Source organism: Phyllostomus hastatus, unplaced genomic scaffold (genome assembly GCF_019186645.2).
Source record: "Phyllostomus hastatus isolate PE091 unplaced genomic scaffold, TTU_PhHast_1.1 phas_contig_1, whole genome shotgun sequence".
NCBI lineage: Eukaryota > Metazoa > Chordata > Mammalia > Chiroptera > Phyllostomidae > Phyllostomus > Phyllostomus hastatus.
This window is the reverse complement of record NW_025333498.1, coordinates 254202-273423: the sequence shown is the minus strand read 5'-3', so window position 1 is coordinate 273423 and position 19222 is coordinate 254202. Positions and strand designations below refer to the sequence as shown.

Here is a 19222-nt window from a genome sequence, read left to right as displayed (position 1 = left end):
TAGGGGTAAATAGTCTGGGGGAGGGGTGTTTGGTGGCTTTACATAGGAAGTGCATGATTCTGTGCAAATGTGGAGATTTGATTCCAGATTCAGTTCTCAAGAGAAAGTTACTTATTTTAAAATCTCTACTTTCATGACCATGGCTGACTGAGATTGTAACCCCCAGAACAGAAGGCCACTAATTTGGCAGGAGAACAAATCTACCAGAATGAGCACAATAACAGAGCACTCATGTCAGGAAAACAGAAGCCACTCTAGGTGGTTAAACAGCTTTAAGGCAGGAGCAAACACCTGAGGGCAGACCCTTTTGCCGTGGTCGTGAACAATGTGGACACAAAGACCAAGAACAACAAAAGGAACCCTCCTTGCAAAAGCCGTTCTGTTGGACCACCATGGTTAAGGGTGATCAGCAGTTCAGTAAGAGATGGAATGGGACGCTCATTAACCCTACAGTTCCTCCTTTATAAAACCATCATGTACTTCCCATTAGAGTAAGGATGTAGCCATCAACAACAAATCTTTATCATTTTTATAAAATTCAAAATTAATGACACTCTTCAGTTATTGATCTATGTAGATCCTTACTTCTACCCAACCATTCAAACCAAGGTTTTGGTGAGTTGGGTAGCAATGACCAAGTTAGCAGCACTCCTGGCTGAAAATAACGACAATAAAATAAAATGGTCCATTTTACTTTGTAGGTATTTTTTATATTCCATATCTTTGCTTTCCCCAAACTAAATCATAAACTTGTAGAGGTTTTTATTATATAGCTTTTATCTTTTACATCATAGGTCAGGTAATATTACATCAACTACTGAATATATTGTGATTATAAATCCTAATTTTTTCCATTTGTAATCCCTCCATTATTTATGATGATGCTGGCCACAGCCTAAGGAGCTGGACAGGACAGGTTACTAGCTCTCACTTTAGAGAAAGCTGAGGTTCACAGAGGTCAGATCAGATGGTGTTGGATCCAGAAATCCTGACCCCACTGTGTCATCACTTTCTCAAGTTAATTTCATTAATTAACAATGGCATTGAAGGGAGGGAGTGTGGGAGGGAGGGAACTCCTAAGTTAAATAATATTTGGTTTTCCTTATTAAATCCACTATTTGTCTTCCAGATATATATATTACCCCCATGAGCACATACTAATGATCAAGCCCAGCCAAGAACCAGAGCATTTAAAACAAATCACATTTTAATACTATTGATGCATATTTTTGGCAAAAAATATGAAGTGTCTATATCAACACTGTAGCCCAGATCCCAAATTACCCTTTATTTTCACACTCCTGAGAGTGTACAAAAATTTAAGAATTATGATAATAGGAAGCAAGCAGAATTATTTTTTGTACAAGGCCACTTTTTTTTGCTTATATAATCATTGTATTCCTCTTAAGTTTCCCAAAGCACCATAACTAGGTAAAAAATGGTTTTGGTTCATAGGAAGAGGCAAATTCTCTCATGCATTTGCTGATATGTGCAGAATTTTGTAATGCTCTTTAAAAATTAAGCCTACTACAAGAGAAAGCAAAACATTTCCTTATATGTTTTGTTTTAAAATGAGGCAAGTCAAAATGTGTCTCTACGTTAGATGAAAATCCTGGGCCTTCGATCCAACAAACACACAGATGTCAACCAAGGACAACCCTGCACAAAATAAAACTTGGCTCAATTGCCAGTCCCACCACTAGAGAATCAAAATAATTAAGGAAATCAAGTAATGGCACAGAGTGCTGAATAAAACACACTGTGAAATGTTGAACAAGAGACCTTTCAAATATAATTAAAAGCCTCCCCCCCACCAAAAAAAAAAAACACCTTACATATTTGATGTCAAAACCAGTTTGGGACCACATCATCTAAACTTCAGGACTCAAGAATCAGGGTTCTATAGAATCTAGGAGCTAAAAAGGGAATCTTGGCCTTCCTCTAATCGAACTTACTAATTTTTTAAACAGCTTTATTGCTATATAATTCAGATATAAGTCAGCCACTTAAAGTCTACAATTTATTGTTTTTTTAGTATATACAGCATTGTGCAACCAACAGTGTAACCTAGTTTTAGAACACCTTTCCCCCACTGCAGAAAAAGAAGCCATATACCCATTAGCATTCACTACCCTTTCCACCTGCAACCCAAGGAAACCAGAAATCTACTTTCTGTGTCTGTAGATTTGTCTATTCTAGACACATCACACAAATGGAATCATGCAATAGGTGATCTTTGTAATAGTTTTTTTTACTTAGCAATAATTTTTTAAGGTTCATCCATGTTGCAGCAGTATGTCACTCCCTCATACTGTCAAATAACATTCAATTGTCTGGATCTACCATACTTATTTATCCATTTATCAGTTAATGGGCATTTGGGTTGTTTCCACACTTTAGCTATTAGGAATAATGAATGCTACTATGAACATTTGTGTACAAGTTTCTGTGTGAAAGTATATTTTCATTTCTCTTGGGTATACACCTAGTTGTAGAATTGCTGGATCACGTGGACACTCTTTGTATAACATTTTTTTAAGAACTGTCAAACCATTTCCAAGTGGCTTCACTGTTTTACATTCCTACCAGCAACAGATGAGGGTTTTGATTCCTCCACATCCTTGAAAACATTTACTATTTCTAGATTTGTTTTGTATTGTTTTGTTTTATGGCCAATCAAGTGGGTCTCATTATGCTTTTGATTTGCATTTTCCTAACAACTAATAATACCAAAAAGAAAGAATAGTCTTAGGCCATATATGAGAAATCTACAGCCAACATCATACTCAATGGGCAAAAACTAAAAGCTTTCCTGTTAACATCAGGGATAAGACAAGGGTGTCCAGTTTTTTACCACCTTTATTCAACATAGTACTGGAGGTCCTAGCCACAGTGATCGGACAGGAAGAAGAAATAAAAGACATCCAAACTGGAAAGGAGGAAGTAACAGTGTCATTATTTACAGAAGACTCATGTCTTCTGTGTACATAGTGTACATAGAAAACTCTATAGTCTCCACCAAAAAACTACTTGACCTAATAAGTAAATTTGGCAAAATAGCAGGATACGAAGTCAATAGTCAGACATCAAGGCATTTTTGTACACCAACAATGAAGTATCAGAAAGAGAAACTAGGGTAAAAAATCCCATTTATTATAGTAACAAGAAAAATAAAATACCTAGTAATAAACTTAACTTAGACTTAACTTCCTTAACCTAGGAAGAAACAAAGAAGTAAAAGACCTATACTCAGAAAACTACAGAACACTGAAGAAAGAAATTAAGGAAGATAAATAAATGGAAGCATATACTTTATTTATTGATTGGAAGAATTAACATAATTAAAATATGCTCACTACCCAATGAAATCTATAGATTTAATGCAATTCTTATTAAAATACCAATGGCATATTTAGCAGATGTAGAACAAATATTTCAAAAATTTATAAGGAACCGAAAAAAAAAACAAAAAAACCCCAAATAGCCTCAGCAATTTGGAGAAAGAAGAACAAAGTAGAGGGATCACAATACCTGCTATCAAACTATACTACAAGACCACTGTAATCAAAACAGTCTGGTGCTAGCAAAAGAACAGACACATCTATCAATGGAACAGAATAGAGACCCCAGAAATAAACCCATTCTCTATGGTCAACTAATATTTGACAAAAGGGGCATAAACATACAATGGAGTAAAAGCAGCCTTTTCAATAAATGGTGTTGGAAGAAATGGACTGGTACATGTAAAAAAAAAAAAAGAAACTAGACCACTGACTTACACCATATACCAGAATATACTCAAAAGGGATAAAAAGACAAATATAAGTCATGACACCATAAACGTCTTGGAGGAAAACATAGATGGTAAAGTTTCAGATATCCCATGTAGCAATATTTTTCATGATATATCTCCTAGGGTAAGGAAAAAATAAACAAATGAAACTACATCAAATTAAAAAGTTTCTGCATAGCTAAAGAAATCATCAAAATGAAAAGCAAACCAACTATATGGGAGAACATATTTGCCAATGATACATCAGACAAGGGTTTGATCTCCAAAATATATAAAGAACTCATATTACTCAACACCAGGATGACACACAATCCAATTAAAAAAAAAGTGGACAAAGGACCTGAACAGACACTTGTCCAAGAAGGACATACAGAGGGCCCATACACAAATACAAAGATGCTTAACATCACTAGCCATCAGAGATGCAAATTAAAACCACAATGAGATATTACCTCACACTGGCCAGAATGGCCATCATTAATAAATCAACAAGTAACAAGTCCTGGTGAGGCTGTGGAGAAAAGGGAACCCTAGTGCACTGTTGGTGGGAATGCAGACTGATACAGCCACTATGGAAAACAGTATGGAATTTGCTCAAAAAACTAAAAATGTAAAAAAAAGGGGAACTGCCTTTTGACCCAGCAATTCTACTGCTAGGACTATACCCTAAGAATCCTGAAACATCAATTCAAAAGGACCTATGCACCCCTATGTTCATAGCAGCACTATTTACAATAGCCAAGCGCTGGCAACAGCCTAAGTGACCATCACTAGATGAGTGGATCAAAAGCTGTGGTACATTTACACAATGGAATACTATGTAGGAGAAACAAAGAAGGAATGCCTACCTTTCACAACAGCATGGATGGAACTGGAGAGCATTATGCTAAGTGAAATAAGCCAGTCAATGAAAGACAAATACCAAATGATCTCACCTATGAAAGCTAATGAATAAAAATAAACTAACAAGCAAAACAGAACCAGAGGCATGCAAACATGGAACAGATTGAGAGTGACCAGAGGGGAGGGTGATAATGGTGAAACGAAGGGGAAGGGAGTACTCAAAGAACATGAATGATTGACCCATAGACATGGACAATAGTGTGGATATTGTCTGTGCAGCGGGTTGTTAGCTGGATGGAGGAAGGCAGAGGGGAAAAAATTGGGACAACTGTAGTAGAATAACAATAGAAAATTTTAAAAGAATATGTTTTTTTGCCCTGGCTGGCGTAGCTCAGTGGATTGAGCGTGGGCTGGGAACCAAAGTGTCCCAGGTTCAATTCCCAGCCAGGGTACATTCCTGGGTTGCAGGCCATAACCCCCAGCAACCGCACATTGATGTTTCTCTCTCTCTCTTTCTCTCTCTCTCTCTCTCCCCCCTCCCTTCCCTCCCTAAAAATAAATAAATTTTAAAAATCTTTAAAAAAAAAGAATATCTTTTTTTAAGAAAAAAGAATGAATAGTCTTTTCAACAAACAGTTCTGGGATAACTTGATAACTACATGCAAAAAAAAAAAAAAAAAGAATCCCCTATCTCACACCATATAAGACAACTAAAAATTAATCTGAGATCTAAATATAAGGGCTAAAACTATAAAACTGTAGGAGAAAATATAAAGGAAAATCTTTGTAAACTTGGGCATGACACAAAAAGCACAAGCAACAAAAGAAAATACAGATAAACTTGGCTCCATCAAAATTAAAATTTTTGTGCTATAAACAATATATCAAGAGAGTGAAAAGATGATCCACAGAAGAAAATATTTGCATAGTGTGTGTGTGTGTGTGTGTGTATGATAAAGAGCTAGTTTTTAGGATATATAAAGAACTCTTACAACTCAATAAAACAAATAACCCAATTAAAATGGGTAAAGAATATAAAACACATTCTTTCCAAAGAAGATATACAAATGGCCAATAAGCATATAAAAAAGGATGATCAACCTACTCATTTGTAGAAATAAGGAAATTTATATGACATTATGACAGTAAATTTCTGACATCATATGACAATAAATTTATAAGATATTATTTCAAGTTAGGTGATTAGTGGTCAGTGAGAAGTAGACTAACCTTGTACAGACAAATAATTATAGGTTTTGAATACAGAAAAGCATGGATTTGTATCCAAGAATCTACTTGCATCCTTAACCTCTTTGAGCCTTGGTTTCTTCATCTACAGTAAAACCTATTGCATAGAAATATTATACAAATTAAAAGAACTAATATAATATCTCCAGCATAGAGACTTGTATCTATATAGAACCTGGCATCTAATAAGCTGTCAATATTTGTGAACTCCATTCCCTTACTTTATTCTGTGTGTCTCTAGCAGTTAAGAATACCGCAAGGACTCTATGATATTTAAGCATGAAGCCATGTCTGTGTTTCTGCTGATATGGCCTTGGCTAGAACATCTGTGATCAAATCAAGACCTTTATGTGTGACTCCGCTTCGAAGGGTACCAGTATTCTAGCATCTTGCCTGAGACTCTTCCTCCTTCGAATGATAAAGTGTTTCTCATTTCCAAAGACAACCCCCACCCCTGCCACAGATACCCAACTTATGAATTGCCATGAAGCATAAATGAGATAATCCATGGAAATGGACCTACTACAGTGCCTGGCACATGGTATGAGCTGAACAAATGCAGGTACCATCATTATCATCATTGTCATCCTCCTCATCATTCTGTTCTTATTCTGTAATAGCTAATTTTAAAAGAATATTTTACTTCTTTCATGTGAGTCAAGGACATTTTTCACCCTAGAACTCCCAAGAGCATGCCAGATCTAGAATCCTGTGAAATCTCACCCAATCGAAACCCTTGGCCTTAAGTAATTAAAAAAAGAAGTCTTTCAAAATTGAAGACAGCTAAAGTGTAGTACAAGCATAATTACTACCTTGTTCAAACATGTAAAGTGAAAAATCCAAGGCAACATATGCATTAAGAGAGGTCAGACAGGGTAAGTCTAGGAGCCACTTCTGGTGAGAGCACTGGAGGAGGAGGGAGTGGGGTGGGGAGGGAGTCTCCCAGCTGCTTCTTTGTCCTGAGCAGAGATTACTGAGTAACCAGGATACTACAGGTGATGAGTGTCATTCATTCATCAAACTTGTTTTGGGAGCCTTCTATGTGACAGGAACTGGGGTAGAAAAGGGAGTAATTAAAATATAAATAAAAGAATTCTTAAGAAGGGGACGTCTGGGAAGACAAAACATGCTAACACGTATACCATGAGAAAAATGGGGACAGACATTATGAAACAATACAACCAAAGTGGTGAGGGAACTCAAGAAAGGACTGGTCACTTATGGCTAGGGAGCTAACAGCAACCCACCCACAGGGCTACCCTTCGATGACGTGTCTGCAAGCCCCCACCTCCTCCACACACCTTTCCTCCCTTCGCCACATCTGACCCTGCTCACAGTGAGAGGCACGACAAGAGCCCAGCAGCCACTGGCCTGGACTGACAAGGTTCAAATTCAATTCCATCTCTTACTAATTGTGGGACCTTGGTCAATTCCCTTAGCCATGCTGTGCCTCAGTTTCCTCGTCTGTAAAATGTGGGTAAACAGAGCAGCTATCTACAAGGCTGCTGTGAGCATGGAAGGAAGCAATCTGAGTGCTCGTAACATCGTGTAGTAAATGTTGCATAGCACATAGTGCTACATTAAGTGTTAGCATTTATCACTGTTATCACAGTGGCACAGCACACAGTGGGCACTCAGAAGTGTATTGAATGACTAAATGAAAACTTGAAAGGAAAAGGTTGCACTGGAGAAGAGAAAATGGAGTCAAGTATCATAAGCCCAAAGGGCTAAGTGTGAGAGCAGTTCTCTTAAGAACCCTTTTGTATAGATGAGGATTCGGGCATCCTATTTCACATCGATTCCAGAAATCACTCACCATGGTAGGAAAATAAATTTTGTAATATTAATAGCTTTTAATGTTATAGTAAATGGAAAAAAGTGTAAATGCCCGTTAAATGCCCTGGAAGCAAAGCCATTCATTAACACCAGGGACACTACAACTGAATTGCCTGGAGGATGGGGGCTATGGCTTCTAATGTGCAGTGAAAAAGCAGCACAGCCAAACACGGACATAGCATGAGCCTCTCCCGATGTTCCTTTAAGTTGCTTTACTTCATTGGAAGCCAGTCATTTGTAAAGGAAGGATAGAGAGGAATCACAGAGGCATGACAGCTTTAGTTAAGGTGTCCAGCTTAGTTAAAAATCTCGTTCAAATCCTAATACAGGAAGCAGAGAGATCTGGCTAAAGTAATAGGTTCTCAGTCCTGTCTGATAATCCGTTTTGTCCACAAGGCAGGGGTCCTTGTGCGTCTTCCATGTGAAAAAGCATTTGACAGCTAATCCACCAGCAGACTGTGAGGTCAGCTCTCCTCCAGCCCGCAGCCAGGGTTCTTTACAATGCCCACGCCTTTCGCTTGAAACCCCCACATGAGTCCAAGGCCCTCAGGCAATAAGATGAATAGCTGTTACTCACATAGCCGAGATCATGTTTACTGCTATTTAACCATCGAAACTTTTATAAAAGCTATGAGACAGAACTTGTTCTTAATACTCGATCGTAACTCACCATCAACAGTATCCTAAACACAACTTCAACTTTTCTCAAGGTCCAGGGGTTATTAATAAGAAGCTCTCTCCTGAAGCGTGTCTGGCAAGTTATGACAGGCAGAAAGGGACCTTCTCCTCCGTGTGTGCATGATAAGTTCCTGGTTCCCTGTAGCGAGTTAGGTCTCTACACACAGCAGAAATACATGGCAGTATGACTGCAACTTGGGTTTTTCTTGGACCAGTGGTTCTCTGATGAGTACAGCTCTTCATGACACCAGGAAAATGTCTTGTCAGAGTTGAGAACAGAGCTGAATTCTAGGTATGCTACTGTACTTGCATACTCAGGTATAATACCACCAGCGTTTTTCAAAGTCCTTGCCTGGGCCATCTATGCCCTTCCATTCAGTAGAATGCTTCCAAACACTTGGCTCTCAGGCTATTGAACTGAATTTGGCACCAGCAATGTGACAAGTTCCTCTGGACGGAGAGAGCACAGAAGTGGCGGGTGTCCCTGCTTCCAGCTTCCTAGTGTTCCAGAAAGGCTTCCCTGCCACCTGACTCGGACATAATGCTATTTAACCTGTGGTCCAGGGACATAATGACAAATCTGTTCTCATCTATCTATTCTGACCTTCATGCTTGCCACTTCTAATCCTTTCTAGGCTGGGAATTAGAGGTTTATTGGAAAAGTTTACAGAAATCAAGTCAATAGTTTCAACGAGAGTCTGAGGGACCCTCCCATGCATTAAAATACACACACTCTGTAAGATCTCTTTTGACTGCTTATAGGTTCTCAGGATAAATAAGACGATACTGTGGTATCATTGCTAGAGGATACTTGGGGGGAGAGTGGCTTTTTCCGAGTACTTTACAGTTTCATTCCCCTTGAATGCTCTTCTCCTGATACGGGTTTCTCCCCACTATGTTCGGGTCTCTGTTCCCCTACAGCCTTATCTGTGAGGTGCTCCTCAGCTACCCTGTAGAAGAAAACTCTCCCCTTCTTTCTCTAGACCCGACCCCTGCTTTCTTTCAAGTGGTAGCATTAATATGTCTTGACTGACGTGGCTCTTGGCATGTTACTATTTATTTCTTTGTTTCCAGCCCATCTCTTTCCATGAGAATGGCAGTCATATGAAGTAGCTGGCTGTTCTATCTTGCATAGGTACTCAATAAATATTTATTGAGTGAATAAGCCAAGCAGAGTTATTTAAATGTCATGTCGTTTTAACCCTCCCCACCCTACGAGTGATGGAGAGTCTCTTTACCGACAGGGAACCTGAAGTTGGTTACTGCGCAGCTCCGTGGTTAAGAGCCCAGACCCTTCAGCCAGGCTGCCCACTGCGAGCACAGCTCGGTTACCGCCCGCCTCTGTGCTGGGCGAGTCGCTGCAGCTGCTTCGCTCTAGGTAGCGATAATAATAACAGCACTGTCTACGGAGCTGTTGTCAGAAGCTTAAACCTTTCATGGCTCACAGTAGGCTCTAAAAGAGAGTCAAATAATAAAATCTTAGCGGAGGGACACCTTGTAAAAATTACTAAATTTCTCATGCCAGCTTCGTGCTCATGTAATGACCTCCCGGTTCTAACCCGGATTTCTGGATCCTTCGTCTCCTAAGGAAGTACACATGCGGTCACACAGGCCTGTGTGACACAGCTGTGCTGTTCGCCTCATAAATTAATCAGCCCGTGTTCTTGTTTAATGTGCTAACAAAATCAGGGTCCTGAACCAACAAGACCGAGGCCCAAACCCAGATGGCATCACAAAGACACACCTTGTGCAGTTGCTTAGCAACCTCCTAGCCACCTCCTCCAAACAATACAACTTTTATTCAACTACCCATAACACGAGCTGTTTAACTAGGGAGAAGGAAGTGTCACTGCCTAAGAAACCTTTTCTATCATCAGCAGAAAATGGTGAGAGATGATAGGCAGAAGAATATCCAGGCAAAAGTGAGTAATTTGAGAACAAATGCCCTCACACCCGTCCACGGCATACACGACCTCAGAAGAGTGTGGGAACTGTTTGTGGGAACTACCTGCATGTCCAGGTTTCCCTAAAACCAGGAGGGGGAACGTTGCACCTCACTCAGGGTTCTCAGCTCTCACTTGAAGGGCAGAGCCAAGCCCCAAGGTCACAAGCAGGTTACCTTGCCCTGGTGATCGTGTTTCATCTCCCAGCCCCTCGGCAGCTCCAGCTGTTTGTTTGCGAACATGTTGAGGAATCCCACAAGGTCCCGGTTATGCTGGTAGCGTTCAAAGTGGTGGGTGTCCCGCCGGACTTTGGTGATCATGTGCTTCAAACACGTGTTGTTTGTAAACATGCGGTAGGCACTCTGGAGAAGAAAAGGATGGAGACCCAATGTTAACTCACTTGAGATGCACAAAAGCAGCATATACACATGGGTATATCAGTCTTCTGGGGGTACCTAGGCTTCAACATCACCGTAGACTTACACATGGAAAGCACAGACAGAGCAACATATGGTGATCAAAACAATGTGGAAAGACTACAGTAAGTAAGGTCATCTTTACTGACGATGTCTAGGTACTGAATGGATAAGAATGCATGTAGTCTCATTCTATCAGGGATGTTAGGTCCTAAAGTTGGTTTTAGGAAAAAAACAAAAACAGAAAAAAACACACACAGTCAAAATCACACTGTGCTGGAGACATACACCAGTTCCAGTGAGCCCCAATATAGCCAGTGTCTCCTTCAGCACTGGAACAGATCATGGTTCTCTAGGTGAGTGCCACATGAAGCGGTTGGCATCCATTTAGAAGTCAAGTTATAGGAAAAAGTGCTTGGTCATATATTGGGATATTAGAAGCACACGCAAGGGACTGAGTTGCTCTCACAGTTGAGTTGTGTAAAGCTGAGACCACGGTAGATTGAGGTGTTTCATCTCACAGCTTCTTAGAGACCTAAGCTCAGTGAATGGAATTCAAGATAAAACAGCCTGAACTGTATACCTCCATATATATTTTATCTCTCTCTGTTTTTCTTGTGTATATAGATGACTGAATTTATATGATTGAAAATACACACTTAATAAATTTCCACTTTACAACCACATACAAAGAAAGTGTTTTGTCAAAAACTATAGTCCCTGGCTGGGTAGTTCAATTGGTTGGAGTGCTGTCCTGATACGCCAAGGTTGCAGGTTCGATCCCTGGTCCAGGCACAGACAAGAATCAACCAATGAATGCATAAACGAGTGGAAAAACAAAAATTGATGTTTTTTTCCTCTTTCTTCCCCTTCTTCTCTACCTCTAAAATCAATTTTAAAAAACACTAGAGTCTTTATCCCTAAGATACTTAAAGAATATTCTAAAAACTGACCATAAGCCATGGGTTGTCCACATAAGAGTCAGTCAACAAACATTCACTACACAATACCATGTGCCAAGGTTTCCTTTAATCATCAGAAGAAATATGATACTCATGAAATTGAGCTGGCCATGGAAGCTCTATCCTGGAATTAAATTCCATTCTTCTCAGATAGTTTCAAAGGGCTTGAAATCCCTCTTACCTGAATCTGTGGACCTATTGGTTTTACTTTGTGGGTTCTGTTATTTATTTCAGTTTAAGATGAACTAAGGTGAACCCCAAAGAAATCAGAATCCCTGGAAATCATTTCATTTTAATAAACATTCACTGTCTTTGCTGTGTCCAGTACTGTGGCAGTTATTGAGGACAAAAGATGAATGAGTACAAGAGCCATCAACATTGCTCCTAATTTTCTGGGGTCCCTCCAGATGTGTCATGTCAATGTCAAAGCATTTATTGCCAACATGAGTCCCTCTAGCGCTTTCTTTCTTTGATACAGCAACTGGCAATGTCTGAAATAGCGGCTGCTCCCCAGTCTGGGGCCCTGGATCTCTGAGTGACTTGCCAGGATCGGAGAACCCTGACAACTCAATTTGGACTGAGAACCAAACCTTTGTTAGCTTAAGTCACCGAGATGTGTTGTTTGCCATTATGGACATGTAACCTAAACTATATGATATAACTATTGTATAGTTATTCTGATTGATTCACCGTCACTACATACTTTTTAACTTTGCATTAAAATATTTTCTCCCTATTGAGCTGAAAGGAAGGAAAGGAGGAAGGAAGGAAGGCCACAATGCACCATCCACAAGCACTAGTGTGCTACAGTTCCTTAATACCCCTGACTCTACGATATTTTGAAGTCGTATTTCATCTTGGCAGTCTAAATGAGAGGAGGTTTTCATGGCTGTGAGAATTGGGGAGGTTCAGAGCACAGAGCAGTGCCAAAATAGGCAGGCCTACACAGGGGCTTTGGGCAATTAGAGAGCATGAGAGAATAAGAAGGTGAACCCATGAAAGCAGAGAAAGAGGCTAATAAAAGAAGTCAAAGGCTGTCAGAGACCAACGTTAGCTAATTAATAGTTTAGCCTATGGCTGACCTGCCTTGGAAGTTTAATGTGCAATCAGCAAAGCATCTGTTTTCTGCATTTGGCTCCATGCTGCTGATATATTTTCACATAAGCCATTGCAAGCTCAGAGGCCTGAGACCACACTAACTTGTCTGGAGGCAATGGTAATGAGCTTTCAAGTCATATTCCCTAATAAGTCTCTTCGGAGACAAATTATGGTGGGATAACTCTGTCGGATAAAACATTACATTAACTGTTTCTCCGCATAGGTGTATCCCTTGATCCTCTCATTTCTGCCCCCCCCCCCATTAAAGTAACTAAATTGGCCACATCCTGATTCTTTATCTAGAGCATCAGAAATGCTCTGCTAAAGAAAAGAAGCAGAACTTCATTAGGACACGAAGTAGTAGTAATTAGGTGAAGGAACCTGTCCCAGCCTCAGGCTGGAAGTAATTCCCTGGGGTTGGACAGCTCTTTAAGCACAGGAGTCTTAGACTGGTCTTAAAACTAATTACGTCCTTTCATCTTTCTCCTCTCCACTCAGTGAGACATGTAACATAGTGCCAAGTTCAACTGATCTTTGCAAAAAGCATCTATCAAAGCAAATTAAGTGCAAGAAAGATTTCTTTCATTAGTAACCAGCAAACAACGTTTAGCACCATTGGTTTTACAAGTCTGTATATATGTATGACTCTTAGAGCCTGTGTATGAGAGGGGACCCCCAAAAAAACCAGAATTATCTTCTAGAGGGTAGACCTCTTATAGTACAGGCTTTCTCCGCTAAGTGAGTGATCTAAGAACCGATCAGTGTACCAGCTGGCATTCTTGTGAGAGGCTGCATTCAGCTTCAGTGAATATTTTTTAAAGGCTCAACACATTTGCCCATTTCATGATGGGTAGTTTACGAGCCCACCGGCTCACCCTGCACTGAGTGTTAGCAGATTTTGACCAAAAATGGCATGACCCCAGTGCTCCACCCTCCCTAGTCACCTGGTCTCACCCCAGGAGACATTTCGTTGTTGCCTCAAGTGAAAAAATCCTCAAAGGGAAACATTTTGTTAATGTGGAAGAGGTGAAACAAAAACAAAAGAAGCATTAGAAGGCATCAAAATTGACGAGTTCAAAAACTGTTAAGCAGTGAAAAAAATGTCTCAATAGGTGTATTGCATCAAATGGAGAATACTTTGAAAGTGCCTGAAGTTTAAACTCGTGAAAATAAAAATATAACTTTTTATAAATAAACTCTGGGGAGTTTGGGGTCCCCATTCATAAAACACTTTAGCAAAACAGAAACATGGCACAGACTGCTACATTTTAATAAAGAAACCACATATATGTTTACTTACATATGTTTGTTTTATTTTTAATAATATTTACATATATTATTCAGTGTTTGCATGTGTATCTTTTTATATATGGTTCTAAAAGGACATCTAGCTCCAGCTAACATAGAACCACAGTGTACAGAACTACGGTGTAGAGACTAGTCACAGTCCTGTCACTCATGGACAGGGACAAGGCCATTTAATCTCTGCCTCAATTTGCTCAGCTGTAGGATGGGATAATAACAACTGTCCTGCTTTCTTCTTAAGTGTGTAGGATTCAAATCAAATGGAATAAGGATGTAAAATATCTACAAAGAGGTAAAAATAGCTATAAAAATACAAAGCTAAAAAACAAATATATAAGGGATTATACCCACAATACTTCTAACAGATAAATGATAGTAGTAAAATTATTTTCTACTTTAAGGTCTTTGAAGATCTTGGGCCAGAATCCCACTTTCTATGAACTGAAGAAGGGTCTCAGAACCTTTCACTAATTATGTGCTAAGCCCTGAACTAAAAACCCTGAGGATACAGAGGTGAGCACAGCCTGACCACTCAAAAGGATGGGGAAGGAAAATTATAGGGGAAGGTGGGAGGAAGAGGTTCGCTGAAGGCAGAAAGTGGAGCTTGGAAAACAAAGGCCACAGGGGCAGTGAAAATACTGAAACACACTGCAGAACTAGCAGAGCTAAGAGTGAGAGGGGCCCAAAGAGCAAGACACACTCAACAGGTGGAAGCAGCTCGAAAGAGCCCTGTCTTCATGCAAGCTGACAGTGACGCAGCTGTGGGTTAAGAGAGAAGAGGCATTTATTCTTTCTGGGGGTTAGTGGCTCTAACTGGGTGAAGATTCTTTTCAGTGTTGGGGTTATTCTTTTTTGGTCTTATAGGAAAAGATGCAGCAAAGAAATATGATTTTCAACCTGAAACAAAAGTAGATTCAGGAAGGGCAAACGGGACTTGTTTCTCAGTGTAGTCTCATGACAACACATTGAATGATCTCACTGGTAAGGGGCTGCACCTAAGGCCAGTTGGCAGCTATTAACAGTCGACAGAGCCCCTTGAGTGATCCTTAAATGGCACGAGTTTTGTTTTCCATTGATGTGATTTAAAGCGTGATTTTAGTTGCTCCTTCTCGATTCCCAAACTCCCATTCCCAACCTTCCTCTTGGTTGATTCTTGCCTTCCTAGCAGGAAATAAATGCTTGATGGCTGAATGAATGATCACCTGAATTTTTGTGTGTGTGTGAAGATTTCTTAAAATAACACTCCTTAGCAGGGTGTCCAACCAGCAGCCCATGGGTTGCATGCGACCCGGGATAGCTGTAACCAACCCAACACAAAATCTTAAATGCAGCCCAACACAAAATCTTAAATTTACTTAAAATATTATGAGGGTTTTTTTTTGTGATTATGTGTCACAGTGTATTTAAAGTGTGGCCCAAGACAACTCCTCTTCTTCCAGTGTGGCCCAGAGATGCCAAAAGGTTGGATATCCCTGCCTTAGAGCTTAATGTGTTTTTTTAGTTAAATGGTTGAGATGTTAGAAGTGAAAAATATTGAAAGAAACTGAGGGGAATATAATTGCCATTTAGCAGCAGAATAAGAAAATTACATGTAAACATTCAGGTCTTATTCATCAAGCCAATTCTTTCTGTGGCAGCGTGTGGCAGGCTACAGTCTGTGGTAGGGATGTTTGTTTGTTTGTTTGTTTGTTTGTTTGTTTTATGATGACTGTATGTCAGGGATGACCTGGCCTGCTCTTGATTCCATCTAATTCTGTTCTGTTCAATAACACAGGTAAGTACATTACTGCTACGCAAAACCTATCTTTCATATTTCAAAAATCCTTCATGAAGAACAGGTATTCTGAATTCACACTTGAAAAATACCACCGCATCTACAGCAAATGTCTCTCACATGCGGACACAGATGTGAGCACTGCATACATTACTCATTAAAGAAATTTACTATACACAGAATCAAGTAACATTGTGTGCTAGGATATGAAAACAGCTCTTTCTTGCACAGCCTGTCTTTATTTTTATCTTATGTGGCTTGTCTATATTTTTAATACAGGGATTTTACATTGTTCTCATCTAGCTAAGGAGTAAAATGGAGGGAAAATTTAACTTATTGACCAAACTAACTGTAAATTCTCCACTGATCTAGTTTTTAATAGCAGGAATTCTTGACTTGCAACAATTTATTTATATTTTTGGAACAATACTTTCTTTATTAAGCACTAAAAAGATTATATGATGGAATTAATATATTTCAAGAGTTGTTTAAAAGCCAGAGTAATAATTCTTTAACATGTATGTTAGGAACATTATTCAGCTGCATATAATGAACACATTTATGTAAGACAATTATTAGACAAAAACAGGCACAAAAGACATGGCACTAACAATTAAATCTTGAGTTTTCAGGAGAAATGGTTTATCAGGACAGTTTTGGAAGAAATCTGAAAACAACCAACAGAGGGCAGTAGAATATATCTTAAAGCAGCCAAAATGCAAAACAGAAAAAAAAAATTGTTTCTCAAGTTTTCCTTTAGAGTTGTAACAACCACATAATCTACTTAATTTTGTTCTTTCCAATAAAGATGATTAGGTAAACTACTGCTACATGAAATCAATCTTTTATGACTAGCTTATAACATAAACTGATATCTTCAAATCATAAAAAAAGAATTAGGAAAGTTTTTAAATTAATATACTCCTTTTGTATACTGAATATTTTCAATAATATAAATACAGGATTTATTGGAACACTTAGGTCATAAATAATTCAAGCAAAAAAAAAGGCTTGAAAATAAACTTAAAATAAGGAGACAAAACAAAAGTTTGTTTTGTAATATTTTCTGCTAATCTAGGGAAAAAAATTCCAGGAAGTAATGCCCTTTGCCAAAAACTGGCTGACTTATCCACATAAAGTTATACCTTGGGACCACTAGAAAGAAAAGTCCAGCTACTGTAATTCCTGCCATGCATAAATAAGGATAAAAAGTCTTCTTAAACCCAACAGAAGTTAAATCTTAAAGATATGCAGAGATGCATGGCTAGGGTCACTTTTAAGTCAGTAATGAATGCAGTTCAGGTAGAAAGAAGAAAACAATTAAAATGCTTTAAAAAAGAATTATTTGAAATCAAGATGGGCTTCCCAGCAAAAGAAGTTTTAAAATCACGCCCGTGGAAAGAATAGGGAAAACCAAAGACAACGTGAAAGCCAGGTAACAAACCTGAGAGCTCCTGAGTCTGTTCACACTGTTAAAGTAACTTAGCTGCCAAAGGTCCTGATGAATTCAGGTATCACAAAGGTAATGAGGCCGTTTATTGAAACATCTCTTCATACTTGGAAATCCCAAAATATAGGTCACATACCAGTTACATCAGAATCACTTAGGGGGTCTTAAAAAAAGAAAGAAAGACTCTGAGGACCTACACTCTACACCTATCACACCAGAATCTCTAATGTTTGGAAACCAAAAATTTGTATTTATTTACAAAAGTCTACCAAATTTAAAAACTGCCGCTTTGTACCAAGCTATACTAATCAAGTTATACTAATCAGCCCTAGTAATCAAAACAGCAAGGTACGGGCATAAAAACAAACACACAGATCATTGGAACAGAATAGAGAGCGCAGAAATAAACTCACAACTTTATGGTCAATTACTATTAGGTAAAGAAGACAAAAACATACAATTGAATAAAGATAGTCTATTCAATAAACAGTGTTGGAAAAATTGGAAAGATATGTGCAAAAAAGAGAAAGTAGACCAACTTTAACCATACATAAGAATAAACTCAAAATGGATTTAAGACTTAAACATAAGTTGCAAAACCATAAAGGTCCTAGAAGAAAACATAATCAGTAAAATATCAGATAGTTCTCATAGCAATATTTTTTCTGATATGTCTCCTTGGGCTAGGGAAACAAAAGAAAAAACAAACAAATGGGACAACATCAAACTCAAAAGTTTTTGAAAAGCAAAGGAAACCATCAACAAAATGAAAAGATAACTCATTGAGGAGGAGAACATATTCACCAACGATACATCTGATAAGTGTTAATATCCAAAATTTATAAAGAACTCAAACAATTCAATACCAAAAAAACAATCCAATTAAAAAATGAGCAAAAGGCCCTGGCTGGTGTAGCTCAGTAGACTGAGTGCAGGCCTGTGAACGATAATGGTTGTTGGTTTGATTCTCAGTCAGGGCACATGCCTGGGTTGTAGGTCAGGTCCCCAGGAGAGGGTGTGCATGAAGCAACCACACATTGATGTTTCTCTCCCCTTCTTTCTCCTTCCCTTTCCCCACTCTCTAAAAATAAATAAATAAAATCTTTAAAAAAATGAGCAAAGGACCTAAATAGACACTTCTTCAAAGAGGACATACAAATGGCCAATGGACATATGAAAAACTGTTCAAGGTTACTAATTGTCAGAGAAATGCAAATTAAAACCATAGTGAAATACCACCTCACACTTGTCAGAATGGCTATTACCAATAAATCAGCAAACAAATATTGGCAGGGATGTGGAGAAAAGGGAACCCTCGCGCACTGTTGGTGGAAATGCAGACTGGTGTAGCCACTGCGGAAAACAGTATGGAGTTAACTTAAAAAAATTAAAAATGGATCTGCCTTTTGACCCAGTAACCCCACTTTGGGGAATATATACAAAGAAACCCAAAACACTAATTCAAAAGAATATATGCCACCCTATGTTCATTGCAGTGTTTTTTACAATAACCAGGATTCGGAGGCAGTCCAAGTGCCGATCAGTAGGCAAGTGGATAATGAGCTGTGGCACATTTACACAGTGGAATACTTGGCTGTAAAAAGAAGGAAATCTTACCTTTTGTGGCAGCATGGATAGATCTGGAGAATGTTATGCCAAGTGAAATAAGCCAGTCAGTGAAAGGCAAATACTATATGATTTCACTTGTGGGGACCCCCCAATGAACAGAATTTATTTGTAAAAAATTGTGTATTTATTCTTACATTTAAACTTCAGTCACTCACAAAGTAATCTCCATTTGATGCAATACACCTACTGAGACCTTTTTTCCACTGCTCAACAGTTTTTGAACTCATCAATTTCAATGCCTTCTAGT

The 19222-nt window shown here is 38.8% G+C and overlaps 1 protein-coding gene across 5 annotated transcripts in view; it reads right to left on the bottom strand.

The window, feature by feature from the left end:
* HECW2 (HECT, C2 and WW domain containing E3 ubiquitin protein ligase 2) overlaps window positions 1-19222 on the bottom strand; it is a 348558-nt gene that overhangs the window by 87314 nt on the left and 242022 nt on the right. For all 5 annotated transcript variants that reach the window (XM_045844433.1, XM_045844343.1, XM_045844520.1 and 2 more), the window contains one exon: window positions 10518-10703. In XM_045844433.1, the coding sequence (XP_045700389.1) occupies window positions 10518-10703 (186 nt within the window). The remainder of the gene's footprint in view (window positions 1-10517; window positions 10704-19222) is intronic.